The 24,642-nt window shown below is 33.3% G+C and overlaps 1 protein-coding gene across 1 annotated transcript in view; it reads left to right on the top strand.

The window, feature by feature from the left end:
- The first annotated feature begins 1,075 nt into the window (after positions 1–1,075).
- The window catches only part of LOC132547981 (potassium voltage-gated channel subfamily KQT member 1-like), a 38,308-nt gene continuing 14,741 nt past the window's right edge, over positions 1,076–24,642 (top strand). The window contains exons 1-4 of the mRNA XM_060211797.1: positions 1,076–1,401; positions 16,401–16,491; positions 17,601–17,727; positions 23,952–24,030. Of these exons, the coding sequence (XP_060067780.1) occupies positions 1,076–1,401; positions 16,401–16,491; positions 17,601–17,727; positions 23,952–24,030 (623 nt within the window). The remainder of the gene's footprint in view (positions 1,402–16,400; positions 16,492–17,600; positions 17,728–23,951; positions 24,031–24,642) is intronic.

The raw sequence follows: 24,642 nt of genomic DNA, 5'->3' as shown, positions 1-24,642 counted from the left end.
ACATTGTGATATATTTTGTCTATGTGTGTTGACATTGTGATATATTTTGTCTATGTGTGTTGACATTGTGATATATTTTGTCTATGTGTGTTGACATTGTGATATATTTTGTCTATGTTTGTTGACATTGTGATATATTTTGTCTATAAGTGTTGAAATTGTGATATATTTTGTCTATGTGTGTTGACATTGTGATATATTTTGTCTATGTGTGTTGACATTGTGATATATTTTGTCTATGTGTGTTGACATTGTGATATATTTTGTCTATGTGTGCTGACATTGTGATATATTTTGTCTATGTTTGTTGACATTGTGATATATTTTGTCTATAAGTGTTGAAATTGTGATATATTTTGTCTATGTGTGTTGACATTGTGATACATTTTGTCTATGTGTGTTGACATTGTGATATATTTTGTCTATGTGTGCTGACATTGTGATATATTTTGTCTATGTTTGTTGACATTGTGATATATTTTGTCTATAAGTTGTGATATATTTTGTCTATGTGTGTTGACATTGTGATATATTTTGTCTATGTGTGTTGACATTGTGATATATTTTGTCTATGTGTGTTGACATTGTGATATATTTTGTCTATGTGTGCTGACATTGTGATATATTTTGTCTATGTGTGTTGACATTGTGATATATTTTGTCTATGTGTGTTGAAATTGTGATATATTTTGTCTATGTGTGTTGACATTGTGATATATTTTGGCTATGTGTGTTGACATTGTGATATATTTTGTCTACGTGTGTTGACATTGTGATATATCTTGTCTGTGTTGACATTATGATATATTTGTGGGACATTGGTTTATTTTCCCTGTACATGAAGTATAATATTGTGTATACTAGTTAAATTTTGCACTGATAGACAGAATTTAAAGGTTGAATTAAAATGGAATCAAGTGTGAAAACTACTTAAAACTTCTTAAGAATATTTTGCCTATGTGTATAAAATGTTGATTTTTCTCTTTTTTGCAGCTCTAGTTGGAAACACTAGTTGAAAAACAATGACGTGAAGATCAACAAGGATAAAGGTCAAGACATACATTCAAGCCTAGATATGGATCCAAGCGAAGGAGATGAGACAAGAAAGTGTTTTATTCCAAAAGTGGAAATGCGCACAGGAATATTTCGTGGCAGTAAAAACAAGAGTGTTAGTAATTCCTACACCGTTCCCAATACTTACACAGATTCCCAGGCATCAACTATACCTAATTACAATGCCACCTTCTTAGACCCTAAGACAACATATCAGACTTATGAGAAAGGAGACATAAGGACAACTATTCCACTGTCCAGACATGCCAGAAGTAGTGTGCAGGCACAGCTATATAACTTCCTGGAGAGACCCACTGGCTGGAAATGTTTCATCTACCATTTTACTGTGTAAGTATCTATAAAACAACAATATTTATTTGGAAATAACAGAATATTTTATTCATTGAAATGAATTTAATAATTTGAAATTTGTTTGACTGGAGATGTAAAACGTTTTTTTCCAGAACATCAAATGGATTGTTCCTACACACCTGGTCCATTTGATGATTTTATCGCCAATATGTATACATATCTTATTTGATGATCCTATTTGTCATGAGTTAGAGATACATTCCTGTTTCCCTCTATTTAATACCATCCTGTTTATTACTAGGTAAGCTGTACCATCCTTGATTCTTCTGTTAAAGATCTAATTTACATGCTTTAACATGTGTCACAAAATTAAAAACTTTCTGTATAAAGATGCCTTGATATAGGTCACAGTGTGATCTGTATAACAGATATCAGTGGTGAGGACAGACAGGGTGTGTGGTTACAGCGTTAGGTCACAGTGTGATCTGTATAACAGATATCAGTGGTGAGGACAGACAGGGTGTGTGGTTACAGTATTAGGTCACAGTGTGATCTGTATAACAGATATCAGTGGTGAGGACAGACAGGATGTGTGGTGACAGTATTAGGACACAGTGTGATCTGTATAACAGATATCAGGTGTAAGGACAGATAGGATGTGTGGTGACAGTATTAGGACACAGTGTGATCTGTATAACAGATATCAGGTGTAAGGACAGATAGGATGTGTGGTGACAGTATTAGGACACAGTGTGATCTGTATAACAGATATCAGTGGTAAGGACAGATAGGATGTGTGGTGACAGTATTAGGACACAGTGTGATCTGTATAACAGATATCAGGTGTAAGGACAGATAGGATGTGTGGTGACAGTATTAGGACACAGTGTGATCTGTATAACAGATATCAGTGGTAAGGACAGATAGGATGTGTGGTGACAGTATTAGGTCACAGTGTGATCTGTATAACAGATATCAGTGGTAAGGACAGATAGGATGTGTGGTGACAGTATTAGGACACAGTGTGATCTGTATAACAGATATCAGGTGTAAGGACAGATAGGATGTGTGGTTACAGTATTAGGACACAGTGTGATATGTATAACAGATATCAGGTGTAAGGACAGATAGGATGTGTGGTGACAGTATTAGGACACAGTGTGATCTGTATAACAGATATCAGTGGTAAGGAGGACAGACAGGGTGTGTGGTTACAGTATTAGGTCACAGTGTGATCTGTATAACAGATATCAGGGGTGAGGACAGACAGGGTGTGTGGTTACAGTATTAGGTCACAGTGTGATCTGTATAACAGATATCATTGGTGAGGACAGAAAAAATTCTGATAGTATCTATCATTAATGTTAATGTGAATGTTATTTGTATACATGATGAGATCAAATAACACTTAGGGAGGAGCAGTACTAAAAATGTTTTAAAAAATGGTGATTTTTTAAAAGTTTAAAATTGAAACCAAAAAATGCTGTTTTTGAAATGACATAATATTAGTTTGAAGCATATTTTTGTCATATTGTACCCATGTTTATCATCAATTAAAAAATGTGTAATAGATAGACGACTGAAAACTATCTTTTAAGTGATAGAGGTCAGATTATCATGATCTAGGTCACAAATGATAATCTGATTTTTGGGATTGATTTTTCTTTTTACCATACAGTTTTTAATGCTACTGACAGCTGGCAGAGCAAGCTTCAAGTTGGCATTGCAGTGGATTTTGGGTCACCAAGGACTAATTGTTATTGTTCTTTTACATTGGGGATAAACAATGTTGATCTATCATTTACAAATTGATGATTATATACGTCTGGTTTCTCAAGGCACACAATGTATGAATAACTATAAAAGGAACAGTATGACTTGTATATAATGTTTAATACTGTCTCTGTCACTCATTTGACAAAGCATGCTTCTTTGGCTCAGAATCCTGATCAGGGCACTCCACAGGAATGAACATTTGCATTTTCCCTGTTCTTTAACATTTGTACCCAACTTGGGGCCTCAGATTGATATTTTGGAAATCTGGTTTTGGTGGGAATTTCTATTTAGTTGAGTTGGAGAGTGTCCAGCTAGAGACTGAAGGGTTGCTAGTTCAAATCCCAGTGGTGGCAGGCTATTTCTCATTACTCCTTCCTACTGTAAAAGGAATAGGTCAAAGTGGTTTGTAAATACTAAGTGGCAGACCTGGGATTATCTTGCTGGAGACTCGTGTTTGATTCCTGGTTGGGACATGTGTCAGGAATACATGTTTTCCCAGTTTTTACAAACAGTAACAGATCTGGTGCTATTGAACACTCCAAGGTAGAAGCTATGGAAGATTGAGATAGTGAACATGGCTTGTTGTCTTAAGGATCAAAGACTTTGTGAAGGAGGAAGTAGTGTAGAAGTTGAGAGTTACTAGGCTTGGCTACTAGGAATTTCCCGCTAGTTAAGTGGTAGAGTTTCTAGTAAGAGACCAAGGGGTGGACACTAGTTCCAACCTAAGCATTGGCAGGGTATTTCCTATACCCCATAACATTTGTACATGTATGTAGTGTTAAATACAGTCTCTGTCACCCAGATGACAGAGATAGAGCATGCTTCCTTGGCTCAGCTGGTATCAAAGCTGGTAGATTATCACAAAGGAGACCCAGGTTCAATTCCTAGTTGGGGCACTCAATAGGAATGTGTATTTTCCTTTTTATTTCACAACCGTGATTCTGGTAATACATATACTTCTAGCGTAGACTGTTAAAGGCAGAGGCAAAAAGGACCTGTATCATGCTAAACATATAAAGGACCAATCTGGTAGTTCTATTAGACTGTATAATAGCTGTTCTCTGTGTGATTTACTGTTGGAGAAAGTCGGACAGACATCCGCTCACATCAGGGGTTTTCAGTAATGTAAAAACAATTTGCCAGGCTATACAATCAGGTGGGAACATATACGTGTTAGCACAATACTTATTGGTCTTTATAGTGACTGTTTGATTTGGTTTTTGAAAACATGGACCTGTAATGGAAAAGCAATCAAACTTTGTAATGAAAAGAAGAAATTACAACCAGTAACAATTGCAGGTGGTTGTAGTGTAATGCCCATCGTTGTGGGGGATGGGGCTTGGCTGTCAGGCAAAAGTAGAAACCTAATCTGGTTAAGGTCTTCCTGTGAATTGGCTACATGGTATGAACACCAATGAAATGAAGATACATTGAACATTCTGTAAGATCCAGCATGAAAATGAAAAAATGCAAAACCCAACTAACACAGTCAGCTCTTCATGCCAGCTAATTGTATTTGTTTGATCTGTTTTTTGAAATTGAATTGAATGATGTAATTTGTAACAAAACAGTGGTTAGCCATTTAGGATAAATGGCTTATACATGATATTTTTGTTTGCTTAAGCAAGATTTGAATTCATGCAAATTTTGCTTTTTTTTTTTAAATTTAGTCTTGGGAATCTCTTTCTGTCATGTCCATTAGTGTTTTTAATACTTGTTTTACAATATGTTCCTACAGTTTTTCTTCTACTTTGTGCTCTCTGGAAGGGTGTCTTGACAACTGTTCATGGTATCATTTCCATAATTTTTATTGTGAAATGCAAATGAAAGTCAACATTTTGTATCATCCACCCACTCTCACAGTATTCTTATTAACTGTGGTACTATAACAACAATCCGAGTGACCGCTATGTACTGTTTCACCACCAATTCAAAGGTAATTTGTCTAGAAAAAGAAGGTTGGTTTAACATTTTAAATCTTTCTCTGTTGACAAATGACCATCAAAGACTGTGGTTTGTGGTGACGTGGTCGAGGTGAAATTTATTTATGTTCTGATAATGGAGGGATTTCCAGCTTTCCTTTTAATTTCTTGATGGAATTTTTTAGCCAGCCTTATATCTAACATTACTAAACCAGGCCATTGTGGAATTGGTCACCAAGCTGTAATTATAAGTGGTCATATTGATTTTGCATGTTATCCTATGAAAGGAGACAGAAATGGTCCTTGAGCCATGGGAATTGACAAGTGTCATATTTCATTCTCCTGTTGAATGTGTAAGCCTACTTGACAGGAGTTAAGGTGAAGAGTATTACAACCCCATATCTATCATGTTACTGTATTCCCTGGTGGATGAAGTAATCAGCCAACATGGCTGTGATTGTGGCACCTGATGTGCCACAGCTTAAATTAACCTAAGACTGACTATCAAAAAGCCTGGCCCTTTTTGCAAGGTATATTTATGCTAACCTAAGAGTGACTATCAAAAAGCCTGGCCCTTTTTGTGAGGTATATTTATGCTAACCTAAGACTGACTATCAAAAGCCTGGCCCTTTTTGTGAGGTGTATTTATGCTAACCTAAGACTGACTATCAAAAAGCCTGGCCCTTTTTGTGAGGTGTATTTATGCTAACCTAAGACTGACTATCAAAAAGCCGGGCCCTTTTTGTGAGGTGTATTTATGCTAACCTAAGACTGACTATCAAAAAGCCTGACCCTTTTTGCGAGGTATATTTATGCTAACCTAAGACTGACTATCAAAGAGCCTGACCCTTTTTGCGAGGTATATTTATGCTAACCTAAGACTGACTATCAAAAAGCCTGGCCCTTTTTGCGAGGTATATTTATGCTAACCTAAGAATGACTATCAAAAAGCCTGACCCTTTTTGCGAGGTATATTTATGCTAAGAAGAAAATCTATATCCTTTTACACAACCATAGGTTTCACTTAGTGTTTTTGTTTGACAGACTTTCAATTTTGAAATATTAAGTAGCTCTATTTGTCCTTACACAAAAAAATAAGGCCTCTAATTTCCCTTGATTGACTTTTTTCCATTAGATTTGAATCCAGCTGTACTGTCTTTTTCTTAACAATTTCTCCTATGTCCAGTCCTCATATACTTACTTCAAAGACATACTCCCCCAAAACTTTCGAAAGTTTGAATTAGTACAGGGAGGTTATAATAACAGGATGTAATATTAAGATGAGGTCACCACTAAGAGATATCCATGAATTAAAGAAAGTAATCAGTATAAATTGGCTATTAGTAAAATTAAGTGATTGTTTAAAGGCAATTAATTATCATTAAATGGAAGCAATTAAGCATGAAAGGGAGGTAATCAATGGAAGGAGGTGACAAATAAAGGAAAGAAGGTTTTAAAGGAATATATTTAGATACGAAGACTGAAAGAATCCATAAAGAACAAGTAATTAAAGTTAGATAGATGATAACAGTAACATTCTGAAGTACAACAGATCAACATCAATTGTTGCCTGACTATGTTAGGTCAAAAACATCAAGAAAATATCAACATGGCATCATAATTCAACTCAAATTCCATAAAACTAGGGCAACATAGGAACAATAGAAAGATTTACACAGAGTCTCCTGAAAAGGTATAAGTAGAATAAGACCAAGTGTTCTGGAAGAGTAAGCATCTTCTGCTTCATCGACGACACCCGCCATGTAAACCTTGGTCAATCCAAGTAAGTAATGTCACATTCTGAAATGAGAACAATGTATACAACAACTGGACCAACAGACAAACTAAGGGCCATCAAATATATCCAGCTTCATATCGCACAAAGAAACAGAATATTTCTAAATGAGATCACTATGACAACCATAAAACTTCTCCATAACTTTCATCAATCAGCATCTTTTGAACCCTTGTGATAGGAGTTTGTCAGTCTGTTGACAACTTCTTTCACGAAAATAGTGATAATGGGAACAGTCTACTGAAAATCTAATCAAGCTTGACATATAAATACCATAGGTTATGAGAGATCTTTGGTCAAGATCACCAAATCAAAGGTCAAAGTTCAACTTGAAGTCCAAAGCTGCTGTATAAAGATTATTTTTATTGACGGTGTGTGGAGCAGGGTTAAAGTGACTGTGTATTAGATTAAGTCACAGTGTTCAATTATTCAATGTAATATCTGTCTATAAAATTTATATTTTTTACATACATGAATATATCTTTATACCTATATGATATCATCTTATCAATTCTCTCTCTTACAGCATGTTGTTATAACATTATGGGGCAGTATTGATGAAAATTATAATAAGTGTTTGCCTCATGATTACAGTTCAAGGAAAGTTATCCAGTTAAGAGGTTGAGGTCAAACATTTTGTCACTTGAGTGCATGATCATATCTCAAGTAATTTACTGGTCAAAGGTGGACAGTTTAGTTGATAACTCTTCCATATTATGTAAGAGACAGTTGATGTTTATATTTCAAAATAATAGCTCGTGTAATATTTATTAACCAATTAATCAGTGTAATATTTGTAAACAAATTAATCAGTGTAATATTTGTAAACAAATTAATCAGTGTAATATTTGTTAACAAATTGATCAGTGTAATATTTGTAAACAAATTGATCAGTGTAATATCTGTAAACAAATTGATCAGTGTAATATTTGTAAACAAATTAATCAGTGTAATATTTGTTAACAAATTAATCAGTGTAATATTTGTAAACAAATTAATCAGTGTAATATTTGTAAACAAATTAATCAGTGTAATATTTGTTAACAAATTAATCAGTGTAATATTTGTAAACAAATTAATCAGTGTAATATTTGTTAACAAATTATTCAGTGTAATATTTGTTAAAAAATTAATCAGTGTAATATTTGTAAACAAATTAATCAGTGTAATATTTGTTAAAAAATTAATCAGTGTAATATTTGTTAAAAAATTAAACAGTGTAATATTTGTAAACAAATTAATCAGTGTAATATTTGTAAAATTTTCAGATGTGTTTTGTACATTAACCAGTGTAATATTTGTACACAGCATTAATCAGTGTAATATTTGTTAATACAATTAATCAGTGTAATATTTGTTAACCAATTAATCAGTGTAATATTTGTAAACAAATTAATCAGTGTAATATTTGTTAACCAATTAATCAGTTTAATATTTGTAACAAATTAATTTCAGTGTAATATTTGTAAACAAATTAATCAGTGTAATATTTGTTAACAATTAATCAGTGTAATATTTGTTAACCAATTAATCAGTGTAATATTTGTTAACCAATTAATCAGTGTAATATTTGTAAACAAATTAATCAGTGTAATATTTGTTAAAAAATTAAACAGTGTAATATTTGTAAACAAATTAATCAGTGTAATATTTGTAAACAAATTGATCAGTGTAATATTTGTAAACAAATTAATCAGTGTAATATTTGTTAACCAATTAATCAGTGTAATATTTGTTAACCAATTAATCAGTGTAATATTTGTAAACAAATTAATCAGTGTAATATTTGTAAACAAATTAATCAGTGTAATATTTGTTAAAAAAATAAACAGTGTAATATTTGTAAACAAATTAATCAGTGTAATATTTGTAAACAAATTAATCAGTGTAATATTTGTTAACAAATTGATCAGTGTAATATTTGTAAACAAATTGATCAGTGTAATATTTATTAACAAATTAATCAGTGTAATATTTGTAAACAAATTAATCAGTGTAATATTTGTTAACAAATTATTCAGTGTAATATTTGTTAAAAAATTAATCAGTGTAATATTTGTAAACAAATTAATCAGTGTAATATTTGTTAAAAAAATAAACAGTGTAATATTTGTAAACAAATTAATCAGTGTAATATTTGTAAACAAATTAATCAGTGTAATATTTGTTAACAAATTGATCAGTGTAATATTTGTAAACAAATTGATCAGTGTAATATTTATTAACAAATTAATCAGTGTAATATTTGTAAACAAATTAATCAGTGTAATATTTGTTAACAAATTAATCAGTGTAATATTTGTTAAAAAATTAATCAGTGTAATATTTGTTAAAAAATTAAACAGTGTAATATTTGCTATGAAATTAATCAGTGAAACATTCAGTAAAATTTTAGATGTGTTTCACATTAACCCTTACTTCCGATACATCAGCACTTTATCAGCAGCGCTGTTTGTGGTAATACGACTAATCTGCCTTTCTCAATGTTTTCTGTACTCTATTGTGTAACAGTAATATCGTGTGATATCTAGGCGTAAGTTTCCTCAGACAAGACACTAGAGCCAAGATAATGGATATTTTTGTATAAATGTATTGTATGCACGACAGTAAGACATCACTGGATTCACAATTAAGCTTTTACCATCAAGAATTGTGCTCAGCCTAGATCTAGGTGAATTTCATGAATAATTGCATAAAAGAAAAAAGACCTTAGCCATGATGTATGGTTACAAAGATTACTGTAAAAACAGAGTAACGTCTAAAATCTGATATTACTTAACACTAAATATAGAAACGAACTCACCTTCTCCTCCCTTAAAGTGATACTGATTAATGCATGTGGTATAACATCACAGAGTGTGATGTAACATTCATTTTATATATCTCATCACTGAATGTGATGTAAGATACATACTCTACATCATCACTGAATGTGATGTAAGATACATCCTGTACATCATCACTGAGTCTGATGTAAGATACATCCTCTACATCATCACTGAGTATGATGTAAGATACATCCTCTACATCATCACTGAGTGTGATGTAAGATACATCCTCTACATCATCACTGAGTATGATGTAAGATACATCCTGTACATCATCACTGAGTGTGATGTAAGATACATCCTGTACATCATCACTGAGTGTGATGTAAGATACATCCTCTACATCATCACTGAGTATGATGTAAGATACATCCTCTACATCATCACTGAGTATGATGTAAGATACATCCTTTACATCATCACTGAGTCCACTGAGTCTGATGTAAGAACCATTCTGTACATCCTCTACATCATCACTGAGTATGATGTAAGATACATCCTCTACATCATCACTGAGTGTGATGTAAGATACATCCTCTACATCATCACTGAGTATGATGTAAGATACATCCTGTACATCATCACTGAGTATGATGTAAGATACATCCTCTACATCATCACTGAGTATGATGTAAGATACATCCTCTACATCATCACTGAGTGTGATGTAAGATACATCCTCTACATCATCACTGAGTGTGATGTAAGATACATCCTCTACATCATCACTGAGTGTGATGTAAGCTACATCCTCTACATCATCACTGAGTCTGATGTAAGATACATCCTCTACATCATCACTGAGTGTGATGTAAGATACATCCTCTAAATCATCACTGAGTGTGATGTAAGATACATCCTCTACATCATCACTGAGTATGATGTAAGATACATCCTCTACATCATCACTGAGTATGATGTAAGATACATCCTCTACATCATCACTGAGTGTGATGTAAGATACATCCTCTACATCATCACTGAGTATGATGTAAGATACATCCTCTACATCATCACTGAGTATGATGTAAGATACATCCTCTACATCATCACTGAGTATGATGTAAGATACATCCTCTACATCACTGAGTATGATGTAAGATACATCCTGTACATCATCACTGAGTGTGATGTAAGATACATCCTCTACATCATCACTGAGTATGATGTAAGATACATCCTCTACATCATCACTGAGTGTGATGTAAGATACATCCTCTACATCATCACTGAGTATGATGTAAGATACATCCTCTACATCATCACTGAGTATGATGTAAGATACATCCTCTACATCATCACTGAGTGTGATGTAAGATACATCCTCTACATCATCACTGAGTATGATGTAAGATACATCCTTTACATCATCACTGAGTGTGATGTAAGATACATCCTCTACATCATCACTGAGTGTGATGTAAGATACATCCTCTACATCATCACTGAGTGTGATGTAAGATACATCCTCTACATCATCACTGAGTGTGATGTAAGATACATCCTGTACATCATCACTGAGTGTGATGTAAGATACATCCTGTACATCATCACTGAGTGTGTTGTAAGATACATCCTTTACATCATCACTGAGTGTGATGTAAGATACATCCTCTACATCATCACTGAGTATGATGTAAGATACATCCTCTACATCATCACTGAGTGTGATGTAAGATACATCCTGTACATCATCACTGAGTGTGTTGTAAGATACATCCTCTACATCATCACTGAGTGTGATGTAAGATACATCCTCTACATCATCACTGAGTATGATGTTAGATACAATCACATTATTACTTTATTCATTTCACTTTGAAGAACATGACTTAAATTTCTCTCTTTACCATCTATAAAACTTGTAAAAGGTAACCTCACACAACCTCATTTGAAAGTATCATAATTGGTTATCAGAGCAGCATTCATAATATATGGCTTCCTAGATAAAACTGGGATACTTTATTTCTCTTTCTCCTTACTAATGAGTTACATGATACTGCAAGTCAACGTTAAGAGAGAAATTTATGAGCTAATTTCAGTCTTAATTTTGCTCAAGATTTATTTACTATGCTAACTAGGATTTTAACAAAAATCAATGCCTCATACAGAGTTAATGTGCATGACAAAATATTGAAGTGTGTTACACAAGATATTATTAAATGTACATTTATCATTAGAACAGATTAAACTTTGCCTCTTATGCTGAAATCTTACACATATGGCAAAATGAAAATACAAATATCTAATATAGATATATAATATTTTCTAGTACAGAATGATTATACTATATAATTTCAGATTTACATTTTGTAATTTTTAAAATTCAGTTATTAAGAAAAAACTAAAAAAAAGAAGTGACAATTGAAAGATTACATTGACTTGCTGAAAGAAGGTATTTCGAAAGAACTGTGTAATTTGAAATCAGTCAATGAGGTCCAGTTGCAGGCCTTAAATTTGAATTAATAAAACATGGTTGAAATTACATTGCAATGAATCTAAATGATAAAATACTATTTCTGACACTTGACATCTGTTTCTCCATCACGTGTTTACTAGTCATCAGTTGTCCATGTGATGTCCATTTTCTACTCAATGACCTTCATACCTCATGAGACAATTCCAATTCTAAGTCGTCAGTGACCTTGAACTGTCAAATTTCTACTCATTGACCTTCAGATCTCTTTAGACAATTCTGATTCTAAGTCATCAGTGACCTTGTGATGTTCATTTTCTAACTGAATGACCCATCAAACAATTGCCTTTGTCTTTGAAATTCATTTTTGATAATCCTAGATATGTTTAGCCATCAATGACTTTGTAATATGTTTACGATGACCTTCAAAAGTGATTTCTGACATCAGTGATATTTTACCAAACAGGACATTTCCACAGGAATGCTTCAAAATGACATTTTAACATGTTCACCTAATATAGGAAAGTTAAGCAGGGATACCTGAGATTGAACAGTTCAGCACAGATGCCTTAGACAAGACAGTTCTGTGCAGATGCCTTTGACAGGTCTGTTCAACACAAATGTCTTAGCCGGGACAGTTCTGTGCAGATAACGGATGCCTTAGACAGTACAGTTTAGCACAAATGCCTTAGACAGGACAGTTCTGTACAGATGCCTGAGACAAGACAGTTCTGTGCAGATGCCTTAGACAGATCAGTCCTGTATAGATGCCTTAGACAGGACAGTTCTGTATAGATGCCTTAGACAGGACAGTTCTGTATAGATGTCTTAGACAGGACAGTTCTGTACAGATGTCTATGACAGAACAGTTCAGCACAGATGCCTTAGACAGGACAGTTCTGTACAGATGCCTATGACAGAACAGTTCAGCACAGATGCTTTAGACAGGACAGTTCTGTATAGATGCCTTAGACAGGACAGTTCAGCACAGATGCCTTAGACAGGACTGTTCTGTACAGATGCCTTAGACAGGTCAGTTCTGTACAGATGCTTTCGAAGGGACAATTCCACTTTAACATCTCAGGGAACTTTCAAGTAGCTGCACAGTTGGAAGCCATTTACAGGAACGCTCCAGACAGACACCTCAGACCAGACATGGATGTTTATAAGATGTGCAGTGCTTTAATAGATTTTTGCTGTGCATCCATCAGTCAGTATAAACTGTCCTGTGCTGTCCTGTAGATATTGATTGTCACTATAGATATATCATATGGGGCCAATTTCTCCTTGTCTGTTACTATTCACTTCAACAAATACTGTAGTTGTCAACACGGTATTGGTGTTTCTTAATCGTAGGCAATCCAACCAAAATTTGTGTTTAAAGACACTGTCAGTGACAAGGTCTATTGTCCATTCTACTTTTTATGATATTGTCTTTCATTTCAGTATGCACTGAATCATTTCATCATACAAGCAAAGATGAATCTATATGGACTCGTCAACTCTCCTGGATTGAAATTTCCTTTATTTTTCGTATAGATTTTTTTTTTTAAATTTCCATTCCAGATAAGAAATATTTAATGGTATCATATTGTTCCTCTGTATGTAAGCCTATATGGGTCCCTTATGACAATCAACAATTAAATATGAACATTGATGTTATTATTATGTGTATTCAGGGTTTTTTGCTGTAAGCTATATCATTGGTAGCTGTCTAACACAAGGCATTGATAGAGGAGTCTGACTATCGATAATGTGGAGGAATTAACTTCGAGCATCCTATGTGTTCTCTGTGATATTTTCCCACATGAACAGTGTGCATGTAAACTTGTTTTTAATAATGATGATAATGGAGGGCTTATCTTTGTGTAATTATGGCAGAATACTGAACCTCCTGTGGTTGAGAGATAAGATCAACATTGTACACACAACAAATTATAGCTCCAAACCAAACACAGGTTAATGGATGCTGTGACTTGGTACCATAACAGATACATATCATTTCTGTTCTGGTCCATAAAACCTTCCAATTCCCAAAACACCTGGCATTCTATTTCTGTCCAGTGATTCATAATAATTTTTGATAACACACAATTCAGTGAACTTATTAGATACTGGGTTTAAAATGAATTAATATTATTTCAAAATTAAAATATGAAAGAATCATTGTAATAAGTTTGGTATTATTTGGGTTTGGATTGTTCAGAGTGAATTTTTTTTTTTTTAATTTATCTTTTTCAGATGTCTCTTCAATGAATTGATATTTATCTGCAGAGTAAAGAAAAAGATAAAGATAAAACATGGTCACTGTACTATCTTTTAATTAATGAAATTGGCTGTCAACTGTCCATCTATCTGTCTTTGTCTGTCCTTGAGTTCATCCGTCTGTCTGGCCATCATTTCAGTTCCAGGCACTTTGGTACTTGTAGTATGATTTACATGAAATTTGGTCAAGACATGCAATCTCATTCCAGTCCATGATAACTGTTATAGAATAACATTGGCATGAAGCTGATTTGTACGGTTATACAAACAAATGTTAATTCTGTAGCTTAAGATTATACTATTTTTAGAAATTCCCAAAACACTTTTGTCAACATTACTCTGTATGTTTTCCCATTTGACTAAATACATTTTCATAGGCATTTATAACTTAACTATGCTTTGTAAGTAGGATCAACAGATAAAAGTCTGATTCTGAAAGTGAATACATACATATGTATATTATCAATATTTTTTCACATTCTCTACTGACTTGTCTTGGGTTGCTCACCTGTCAGAGCGTTAAGTCATTAACACAAGAAGTAAATATATACATGTAACTTGGTAAAGAAGTTGATGGGATTAAGGTCTATGATAAATCAGAGTGTATATTTATAACAGATTATTTATGATGGGACTAAGGTCTATGATAAATCAGAGTGTATATTTATAACAGATTATTTATGATGGGACTAAGGCCTATGATAAATCAGAGTGTATATTTATAACATATGATGGGACTAAGGTCTATGATAAATCAGAGTGTATATTTATAACAGATTATTTATGATGGGACTAAGGTCTATGATAAATCAGAGTGTATATTTATAACAGATTATTTATGATGGGACTAAGGTCTATGATAAATCAGAGTGTATATTTATAACATATGATGGGACTAAGGTCTATGATAAATCAGAGTGTATATTTATAACAGATTATTTATGATGGGACTAAGGTCTATGATAAATCAGAGTGTATATTTATAACATATGATGGGACTAAGGTCTATGATAAATCAGAGTGTATATTTATAACAGATTATTTATGATGGGACTAAGGTCTATGATAAATCAGAGTGTATATTTATAACATATGATGGGACTAAGGTCTATGATAAATCAGAGTGTATATTTATAACAGATTATTTATGATGGGACTAAGGTCTATGATAAATCAGAGTGTATATTTATAACAGATTATTTATGATGGGACTAAGGTCTATGATAAATCAGAGTGTATTTTATAACAGATTATTTATGATGGGACTAAGGTCTATGATAAATCAGAGTGTATATTTATAACAGATTATTTATGATGGGACTAAGGTCTATGATAAATCAGAGTGTATATTTATAACAGATTATTTATGATGGGACTAAGGTCTATGATAAATCAGAGTGTATATTTATAACAGATTATTTATGATGGGACTAAGGTCTATGATCAATCAGAGTGTATATTTATAACAGATTATTTATGATGGGACTAAGGTCTATGATAAATCAGAGTGTATATTTATAACAGATTATTTATGATGGGACTAAGGTCTATGATAAATCAGAGTGTATATTTATAACAGATTATTTATGATGGGACTAAGGCCTATGATAAATCAGAGTGTATATTTATAACATATGATGGGACTAAGGCCTATGATAAATCAGAGTGTATTTCTATAACAGATTATTTATGATGGGACTAAGGTCTATGATAAATCAGAGTGTATATTTATAACAGATTATTTATGATGGGACTAAGGTCTATGATAAATCAGAGTGTATATTTATAACAGATTATTTATGATGGGACTAAGGTCTATGATAAATCAGAGTGTATTTCTATAACAGATTATTTATGATGGGACTAAGGTCTATGATAAATCAGAGTGTATATTTATAACAGATAGCTATTTATGATGGGACTAAGGTCTATGATAAATCAGAGTGTATATTTATAACATATGATGGGACTAAGGTCTATGATAAATCAGAGTGTATATTTATAACAGATTATTAATATTTTCTATGTTACAGATTCATGATGGTTCTCATCTGCCTTATCTTCAGTGTCTTATCCACTATAGAACAATACTCTGGCTTTGCTATGGAAACTCTATACTATATGGTAAGTATAATATTATGTCTCTTTACAAACAATATTAATGGACGATATGTATGCATTTAGTGATGTTGTTCTCAGTAGGTACATCATTTCTCTAATAATTTTATTTCATGAAGAAAAACATAATTTATACAATAACATAAACAGAGTTTTGGGTTGTACTGGTATTAAGTATATTTAGTAATACATCAGAAATAATCTACTATTATCTCATACAAGTTATCTTTTATTATCTTGTGTAATACAGAAGCTATTATGTATTATTATCTTGTGTAACACAGAAGCTAACATCTATTATTATCTTGTGTAATACAGAAGCTATTATGTATTATTATCTTGTGTAACACAGAAGCTAACATCTATTATTATCTTGTGTAATACAGAAGCTATCATCTATTATTATCTTGTGTAATACAGAAGCTATCATCTGTTATTATTATTATGTGTAATACAGAAGCTATCATCTGTTATTATCTTGTGTAATACAGAAGCTAACATCTATTATTATCTTGTGTAATACAGAAGCTATCATCTGTTATTATCTTGTGTAATACAGAAGCTATCATCTGTTATTATCTTGTGTAATACAGAAGCTAACATCTATTATTATCTTGTGTAATACAGAAGCTATCATCTGTTATTATCTTGTGTAATACAGAAGCTAACATCTATTATTATCTTGTGTAATACAGAAGCTATCATCTGTTATTATCTTGTGTAATACAGAAGCTAACATCTATTATTATCTTGTGTAATACAGAAGCTATCATCTGTTATTATCTTGTGTAATACAGAAGCTAACATCTATTATTATCTTGTGTAATACAGAAGCTATCATCTGTTATTATCTTGTGTAATACAGAAGCTAACATCTATTATTATCTTGTGTAATGCAGAAGCTATTATGTATTATTATCTTGTGTAATACAGAAGCTATCATCTGTTATTATCTTGTGTAATACAGAAGCTAACATCTATTATTATCTTGTGTAATACAGAAGTTATCATATATTATCATCATTTGAATTTTAGCCCTATGAATCTGATATACTATTGACTTTAACTTTATTGTAAAACTGAATTGTTTGGTCATCTTTCTGCCTTTTTTCCAGGAAATTGTTTTGGTTAGTTTCTTTGGAATAGAATATGCTGTACGACTTTGGTCAGCTGGATGTCGTAGTAAATACATGGGAATCAAAGGTAGAATAAGGTTTGCCAGAAAACCTATATCTATAATAGGTACGTTCAACCTGCTCAGAATCATGTACACTTTTGTCATAGTATATACCTGTAAACTACATGTACACTGTTGTCATAGTATTTACCTGTAGATTACATGTACACTGTTGTCATAGTATATACCTGTAAACTACATGTACACTGTTGTCATAGTATTTACTTGTAGATTACATGTACACTGTTGTCACAGTATTTACCTGTAGATTACAGGTAAACCTTTGTCATAGTATTTACCTGTAGATTACATGTACACGGTTGTCAAAGTATTTACCTGTAGATTACATGTACACGGTTGTCATAGTATTTACCTGTAGATTACATGTACACGGTTGTCATAGTATTTACCTGTAGATTACATGTACACTGTTGTCATAGTATTTACCTGTAGATTACATGTACACTGTTGTCATAGTATTTACCTGTAGATTACATGTACACCTTTGCCAGAGAATTTACCTGTAGATTACATGTACACGGTTGTCATAGTATTTACCTGTAGATTACATGTACACTGTTGTCACAGTATTTCCCTGTAGATTACATGTACACCTTTGTCATAGTATTTACCTGTAGATTACATGTACACCTTTGTCATAGTATTTACTTGTAGATTACATGTACACCTTTGTCAGAACCTGTGAATTACATGTACACCTTTGTCAGAACCTGTGAATTACATGTACACCTTTGTCAGAACCTGTGAATTACATGTACACCTTTGTCAGAACCTGTGAATTACATGTACACCTTTGTCAGAACCTGTGAATTACATGTACACCTTTGTCAGAACCTGTGAATTACATGTACACCTTTGTCAGAACCTGTGAATTACATGTACACCTTTGTCAGAGTAGATGACTAATTCATGTATGGAACACTTTGAAAAGATACAGGCATTTTAATGGAATCCAGCTGTTCTGGAATCTAGTGATTTAATCCTTTAGCCCTTCTATATATGTGCACCTCTCAAACTAGAGATGATGGACAGTTAGAGTTGCCCTAATCTAATGTAATTTGTGGTGTTTAGATCTGTTTGTCATCTCAAAAAGTACTGGAGATATCTTCCTCAAATCCTGTATTTTGTATATAAGTTTCCTTGAATGATCCAGGACACAAATTTCATGTCTCTATTGCAAGGACTGTTCTGAAGGTAGATTGTACCACATTGATTTAACAGGAAGGCATGTTCAGATATATATTTCTTTTGGAATGTTCCATGGTTCTTCTTGCAGGACTCTTGGGATCAATTTATATATCAAAACATATAGCCTACATGAATTTTGAGGGTGAAATTTTGTTATCAGTATTATTCTGAAACTTCAATTCACAGTCTGTTGATACATTCCCTGCTGTACCATTCAGCATAGTCCCTGAAAAGTTGTGCCTATCAGTATTGGAACTAATCAAACATACAACATGGCTGACAGCTAGATGACTATCTCAGATCTTCAGAAGATGATTAGAATATAGGTTTTAAACTACAAATAAAAGTATTGGTATGATGTAAATGAAAACTATAAACTAGGGGCTGTCCAAGTTGGGTACTGGTGAATCAGCCGATATGTAAGTTCAGTAAGGTTGAAATCCTTTTTTTATGAATTTCTGAATATTCGTTTGTAAATTGTAACAGAAAGAATCTTGATAGTTTTACTTGTAATGCAGTTTCTTACAGAAATATCATACATTTTACCTGAAGTATTCTCTGCTCACAGATTATAGAACACTTGATCCCGAGGTCAGGGACATCTATGGTGTATGACAGTGGCACTTTGTGCTGAAGGAAATACAACTAGACCTAGTAATCAAAAGGAATAGGTTTCTTTTGTTAAAACTTGAAACGAATATCTGGAGGCTGTGTATCATTTTAGTTAGATAAATCAGTGTGTTGCTACTGAAATTCCAAACTTTTATATCTACAAAGCTCAACTCAAACAGTTCATCATGGAGTTAGGTGAACTGATGGGATTTTTATTTTGTTGTAGAAGTTTTTTTTTTGACACCACATGGAAACCCTTCTTGGAGGGTTAAACATGTGTCAGAAGCATGTAATATTGCTTGTGTACAAATCTTCTTCATTTTAATGGTTATAACTACAAAATAAATGTGGCAGATAAGACTTATTGATAAAAAGGAAGAATTCCATGTTTACTTGCAATATAAACCCTTACCCTTGTAAATATATCTTACATAAATATAACCATGAAAGATACAAAAAAAAAATCTTATTCTGTATGACCACCTTTGTAACATGATCCCCTAAATGTCTCTGTATTGTATGCTTCACTAATAAGACCACCTTACTAATAAGGCCAACTTACTATTAGGACAACCTTACTAATAAGACCACCTTACTAATAAGACCAACTTACTATTAGGACAACCTTACTAATAAGACCACCTTACTAATAAGGCCACCTTACTATTTAGACCACCTTACTATTAAGACCACCTTATTAATAAGACCACCTAACTAATAAGACTACCTTACTATTTGGACAACCTTATTAATAAGACCACCTTACTATTTAGACCACCTTACTATTAAGACCACCTTACTAATAAGACCACCTCACTAATAAGACCACCTTACTATTAGGACAACCTTATTAATAAGACCACCTAACTTTAAAGACCACCTTACTACTAGGACCATCTTACTGTTAAGATCAATTAACTATTTAGACCAGTTTTAAAAAGCCTAAAAGTTTTACATCGACTTTGATTTCACATATCAGACCACTGACAATTGCCTCTAAGTTACATGTACCTGACCTAAAAGGTGTTAGAGTAGTTAGCTATATTTGGCTTAACTTAGATAAAGTTACTGTTTGTTTATTGTTATAAAACTACATACTAATATCATGACCATGAAATTAGGGACAAAAGTGACTATAAAGCTATTATATCTGCATTTTCATACCGATTTATTAAGAGCACTTGTGTCCGGTCCCAATGATGGTGTTAATGGTTTGGTTTCATTGAATGTGACCTGTACTCTCAGCTTGCACATGAGGGAATAGATGAAAAAAGAGAGCAATTAAAAAAAGAACAGTTTGTCTTAATACTGAAAAAAATCTAATGACAGTTAGCAGTGATATCCCTACAGTGGTATCATTTGTGGTTATCCTCTGGCAGCAAATTAAAAATCCTCATTCTGCTTTAGATAGTCCTTTTTACAAGAGAAATTCAAAACTCATTAATTTCATTAATTGAATTCAATATAAAAAGGAGCATGTTGAGATTTCACTAATACATGTTGATTAATTACCTGCTCAAGGATACTCACATTGTTGCTATGACCAATATTCACTGAAAACTTTTTTACTACAAAGTTTAATTTTATCATAAAACTGTACCATCATATGTTGATGTAAAGCTGTTACTAAGATAGGTATTATCAGTTAGTAGAAACACCCTTTTAACTCAGTGTACATACCTGAGGTTGTCTCATTTGCTGGATTAAAAATGAAGTTTAGAGGTGACATAACCTAAAAAGTCAGGTAGGAAACCAAAATAATTCCTGAAGTGAAACACATACTAATAGTAGAATTATTGAACATATACTGGCTATATTTTACTTATAAACTCAGTCAGCATTGAATCTCTTTGTACAAAAAAAATACTTTGAGAATTTGAAGACATTAATTTGTTAACACTGTAAGCTATTGATCCTAGAAAGTTAATGTACCCAAATCCTTTTGAGATTATTCACCAGTTTCAACCTTCTGACCACTGGTTTTAGAGTTATCTCCATTCTGGTCACAGTTTTCCGAGTTACCTCCCTTCTGGTGACTGATTGCAGAGCTTTCCCCATTCTAGTCTTTAACTTTTTACTAACATTCTTCCTAGTCTCTAGTTTCTGAGTTATCTCCCATCTGGTGACTGATTTCAGAGATTTCCCTGTTCTAGTCTCTGATGTTTGACTAAAATCCCCCCTAGTCTCTATTTTCTAAGTTATCTCCCATCTGGTGACTGATTTCAGAGATTTCCCTGTTCTAGTCTCTGATGTTTGACTAAAATCCCCCCTAGTCTCTAGTTTCTGAGTTATCTCCCTTCTGTAACCTGTTGCTGATTTATTCAGATGAATTTATATCACATCCCAATATGGTCAAAATGTTTGAAAGGAATTACTTGGGATCAATTGGATGTAAGAAATTACTGTGTCAATTCAATTGTACTTGCCATGAAACCTGGATTGTTCTTTGAAATATATCATCTTTTGTGTTTATCAATTTGTACCTCTCTAGTCAACAATTCAGCATTTATCAACTTGAACACCACCCCAATGGTGATTTCTGTGTAACCCTTCCCACAGATCATTTGTATGTAACCTTCCCCACTGTTCATTTTTGTGTATGCCACCCTTGTAATCAATTTTGTGTACCCTTCCCCAATGATCAGGTCTACGTACCCCTCTTCAGTAATCATTTCTGTGTAACCCTCCCCAGCGATCATTTCTGTGTAACCCTTCCCAGCGATCATTTCTGTGTACAACTCCCCACTTCAGCAAAGACCACTCTAATGATCGTGTCTGTGTATCATTTTGATGTACATGATGTATTTGTATACCTTGTAGCGCACTTTCCCAGAGGTAATATATGTGTATTTTGAAGCTGTTAAACCTCTCAAGTGTTAATTTCTGTATATGTACTTGATTTTGTACACCTCCCAATGGAGTGGTTATTTCTGTGTATCTGTCTTTGTACACCTCCCAATGGAGTGGTTATTTCTGTGTATCTGTCTTTGTACACCTCCCAATGTAGTGATAATTTCTGTGTATCTGTCTTTGTACACCTCCCAATGAAGTGATAATTTCTGTGTGTCTGTCTTTGTACACCTCCCAATGGAGTGGTTATTTCTGTGTATCTGTCTTTGTACATCTCCCAATGGAGAGGTTATTTCTGTGTGTCTGTCTTTGTACACCTCCCAATGTAGTGGTTATTTCTGTGTATCTGTCTTTGTACACCTCCCAATGGAGTGGTTATTTCTGTGTATCTGTCTTTGTACACCTCCCAATGTAGTGATAATTTCTGTGTATCTGTCTTTGTACATCTCCCAATGAAGTGATAATTTCTGTGTATCTGTCTTTGTTCACCTCCCAATGGAGTGGTTATTTCTGTGTGTCTGTCTTTGTACACCTCCCAATGGAGTGGTTATTTCTGTGTATCTGTCATTGTACACCTCCCAATGGAGTGGTTATTTCTGTGTATCTGTCTTTGTACACCTCCCAATGGAGTGGTTATTTCTGTGTGTCTGTCTTTGTACACCTCCCAATGTAGTGGTTATTTCTGTGTGTCTGTCTTTGTACACCTCCTAATGGAGTGGTTATTTCTGTGTATCTGTCTATGTACACCTCCCAACGGAATGGGTATTTCTGTGTATCTGTCTTTGTACACCTCCTAATGGAGTGGTTATTTCTGTGTATCTGTCATTGTACACCTCCCAATGTAGTGGTTATTTCTGTGTGTCTGTCTTTGTACACCTCCTAATGGAGTGGTTATTTCTGTGTATCTGTCTTTGTACATCTCCCAATGGAGTGGTTATTTCTGTGTGTCTGTCTTTGTACACCTCCTAATGAAGTGGTTATTTCTGTGTATCTGTCTTTGTACATCTCCCAATGGAGTGGTTATTTCTGTGTGTCTGTCTTTGTACACCTCCCAATGTAGTGGTTATTTCTGTGTATCTGTCTTTGTACACCTCCCAATGGAGTGGTTATTTCTGTGTGTCTGTCTTTGTACACCTCCTAATGGAGTGGTTATTTCTGTGTATCTGTCATTGTACACCTCCCAATGGAGTGGTTATTTCTGTGTGTCTGTCTTTGTACACCTCCTAATGGAGTGATTATTTCTGTGTGTCTGTCTTTGTACACCTCCTAATGGAGTGATAATTTCTGTGTATCTGTCTTTGTACACCTCCTAATGGAATGGTTATTTCTGTGTATCTGTCTTTGTACACTTCCCAACGGAGTGGTTATTTCTGTGTATATACTTGATTTTGTACACCTCCCAATGGAGTGGTTATTTCTGTATTCCTGTCTTTGTACACCTCCCAATGGAGTGGTTATTTCTGTGTATCTGTCTTTGTACACCTCCCGATGGAGTGATAATTTCTGTATATGTACTTGACTTTGTACACCTAACGATGGAGTGATAATTTCTGTATATGTACTTGACTTTGTACACCTCCCGATGGAGTGATAATTTCTGTTTTGTTCTTCATTTCAGATCTTATAGTGGTAGTTGCATCAATAGGCGTGTTTAGTGTGGGTTCAGAGGGACAAGTTTTTGCTACCTCAGCTATAAGGTAAATTGATTTTTGTGTTGTGTCCCAAACTTCTTGTTGTCATTGGTGCTTAAGAGCTGAATAACTTTCATATCAGAATAAAATATTGAAATATTACACATCGCCCGTGAATGTTAACAAATTGGTGTTTAATGTTGAACTATCAATCAAGTGCCCTCCATATTTGTTTATAAACTGCCGGGCACATGTGTTTAGATTAGCGATAGAATTTCGGATTGAAGGGAACCGGCAAATTTTTCACTTTTTCATTTTGTATCCAATCAATTGAATGTTATGAAACATTGTTTTTGATAATAAATGATGTTGATTTACATATATTCTACATTGATGTGTAAAATTTATTATCTAAAGCATAAGTATTGTAATTGACCAATTAAATTCTTGTTAAGGTAGTTTTTAAGTTTCCCCAATTTAATTTTTAATAAATATGAAGAAAAACATGTAAAATATTCAATGAAAATTGCAAACTTTTTAGATACAATGTGTTATATCATATACAGTAGTAGAGAGTAACATTAGATATTACTAATGCTTATGCTTATTATCCCTAGAATCAAAGAATTTTTAAAAAAATCTTCTTTAAAATTGATCAAACAAAACAGATAAATAAGT

This window comes from Ylistrum balloti, unplaced genomic scaffold (assembly GCF_031769215.1).
Source record: "Ylistrum balloti isolate Yb309-2 unplaced genomic scaffold, AGI_CSIRO_Ybal_v1 Utg369992, whole genome shotgun sequence".
In the NCBI taxonomy this organism is placed as follows: domain Eukaryota; kingdom Metazoa; phylum Mollusca; class Bivalvia; order Pectinida; family Pectinidae; genus Ylistrum; species Ylistrum balloti.
This window is presented reverse-complemented; position numbering and strand designations above follow the sequence as displayed.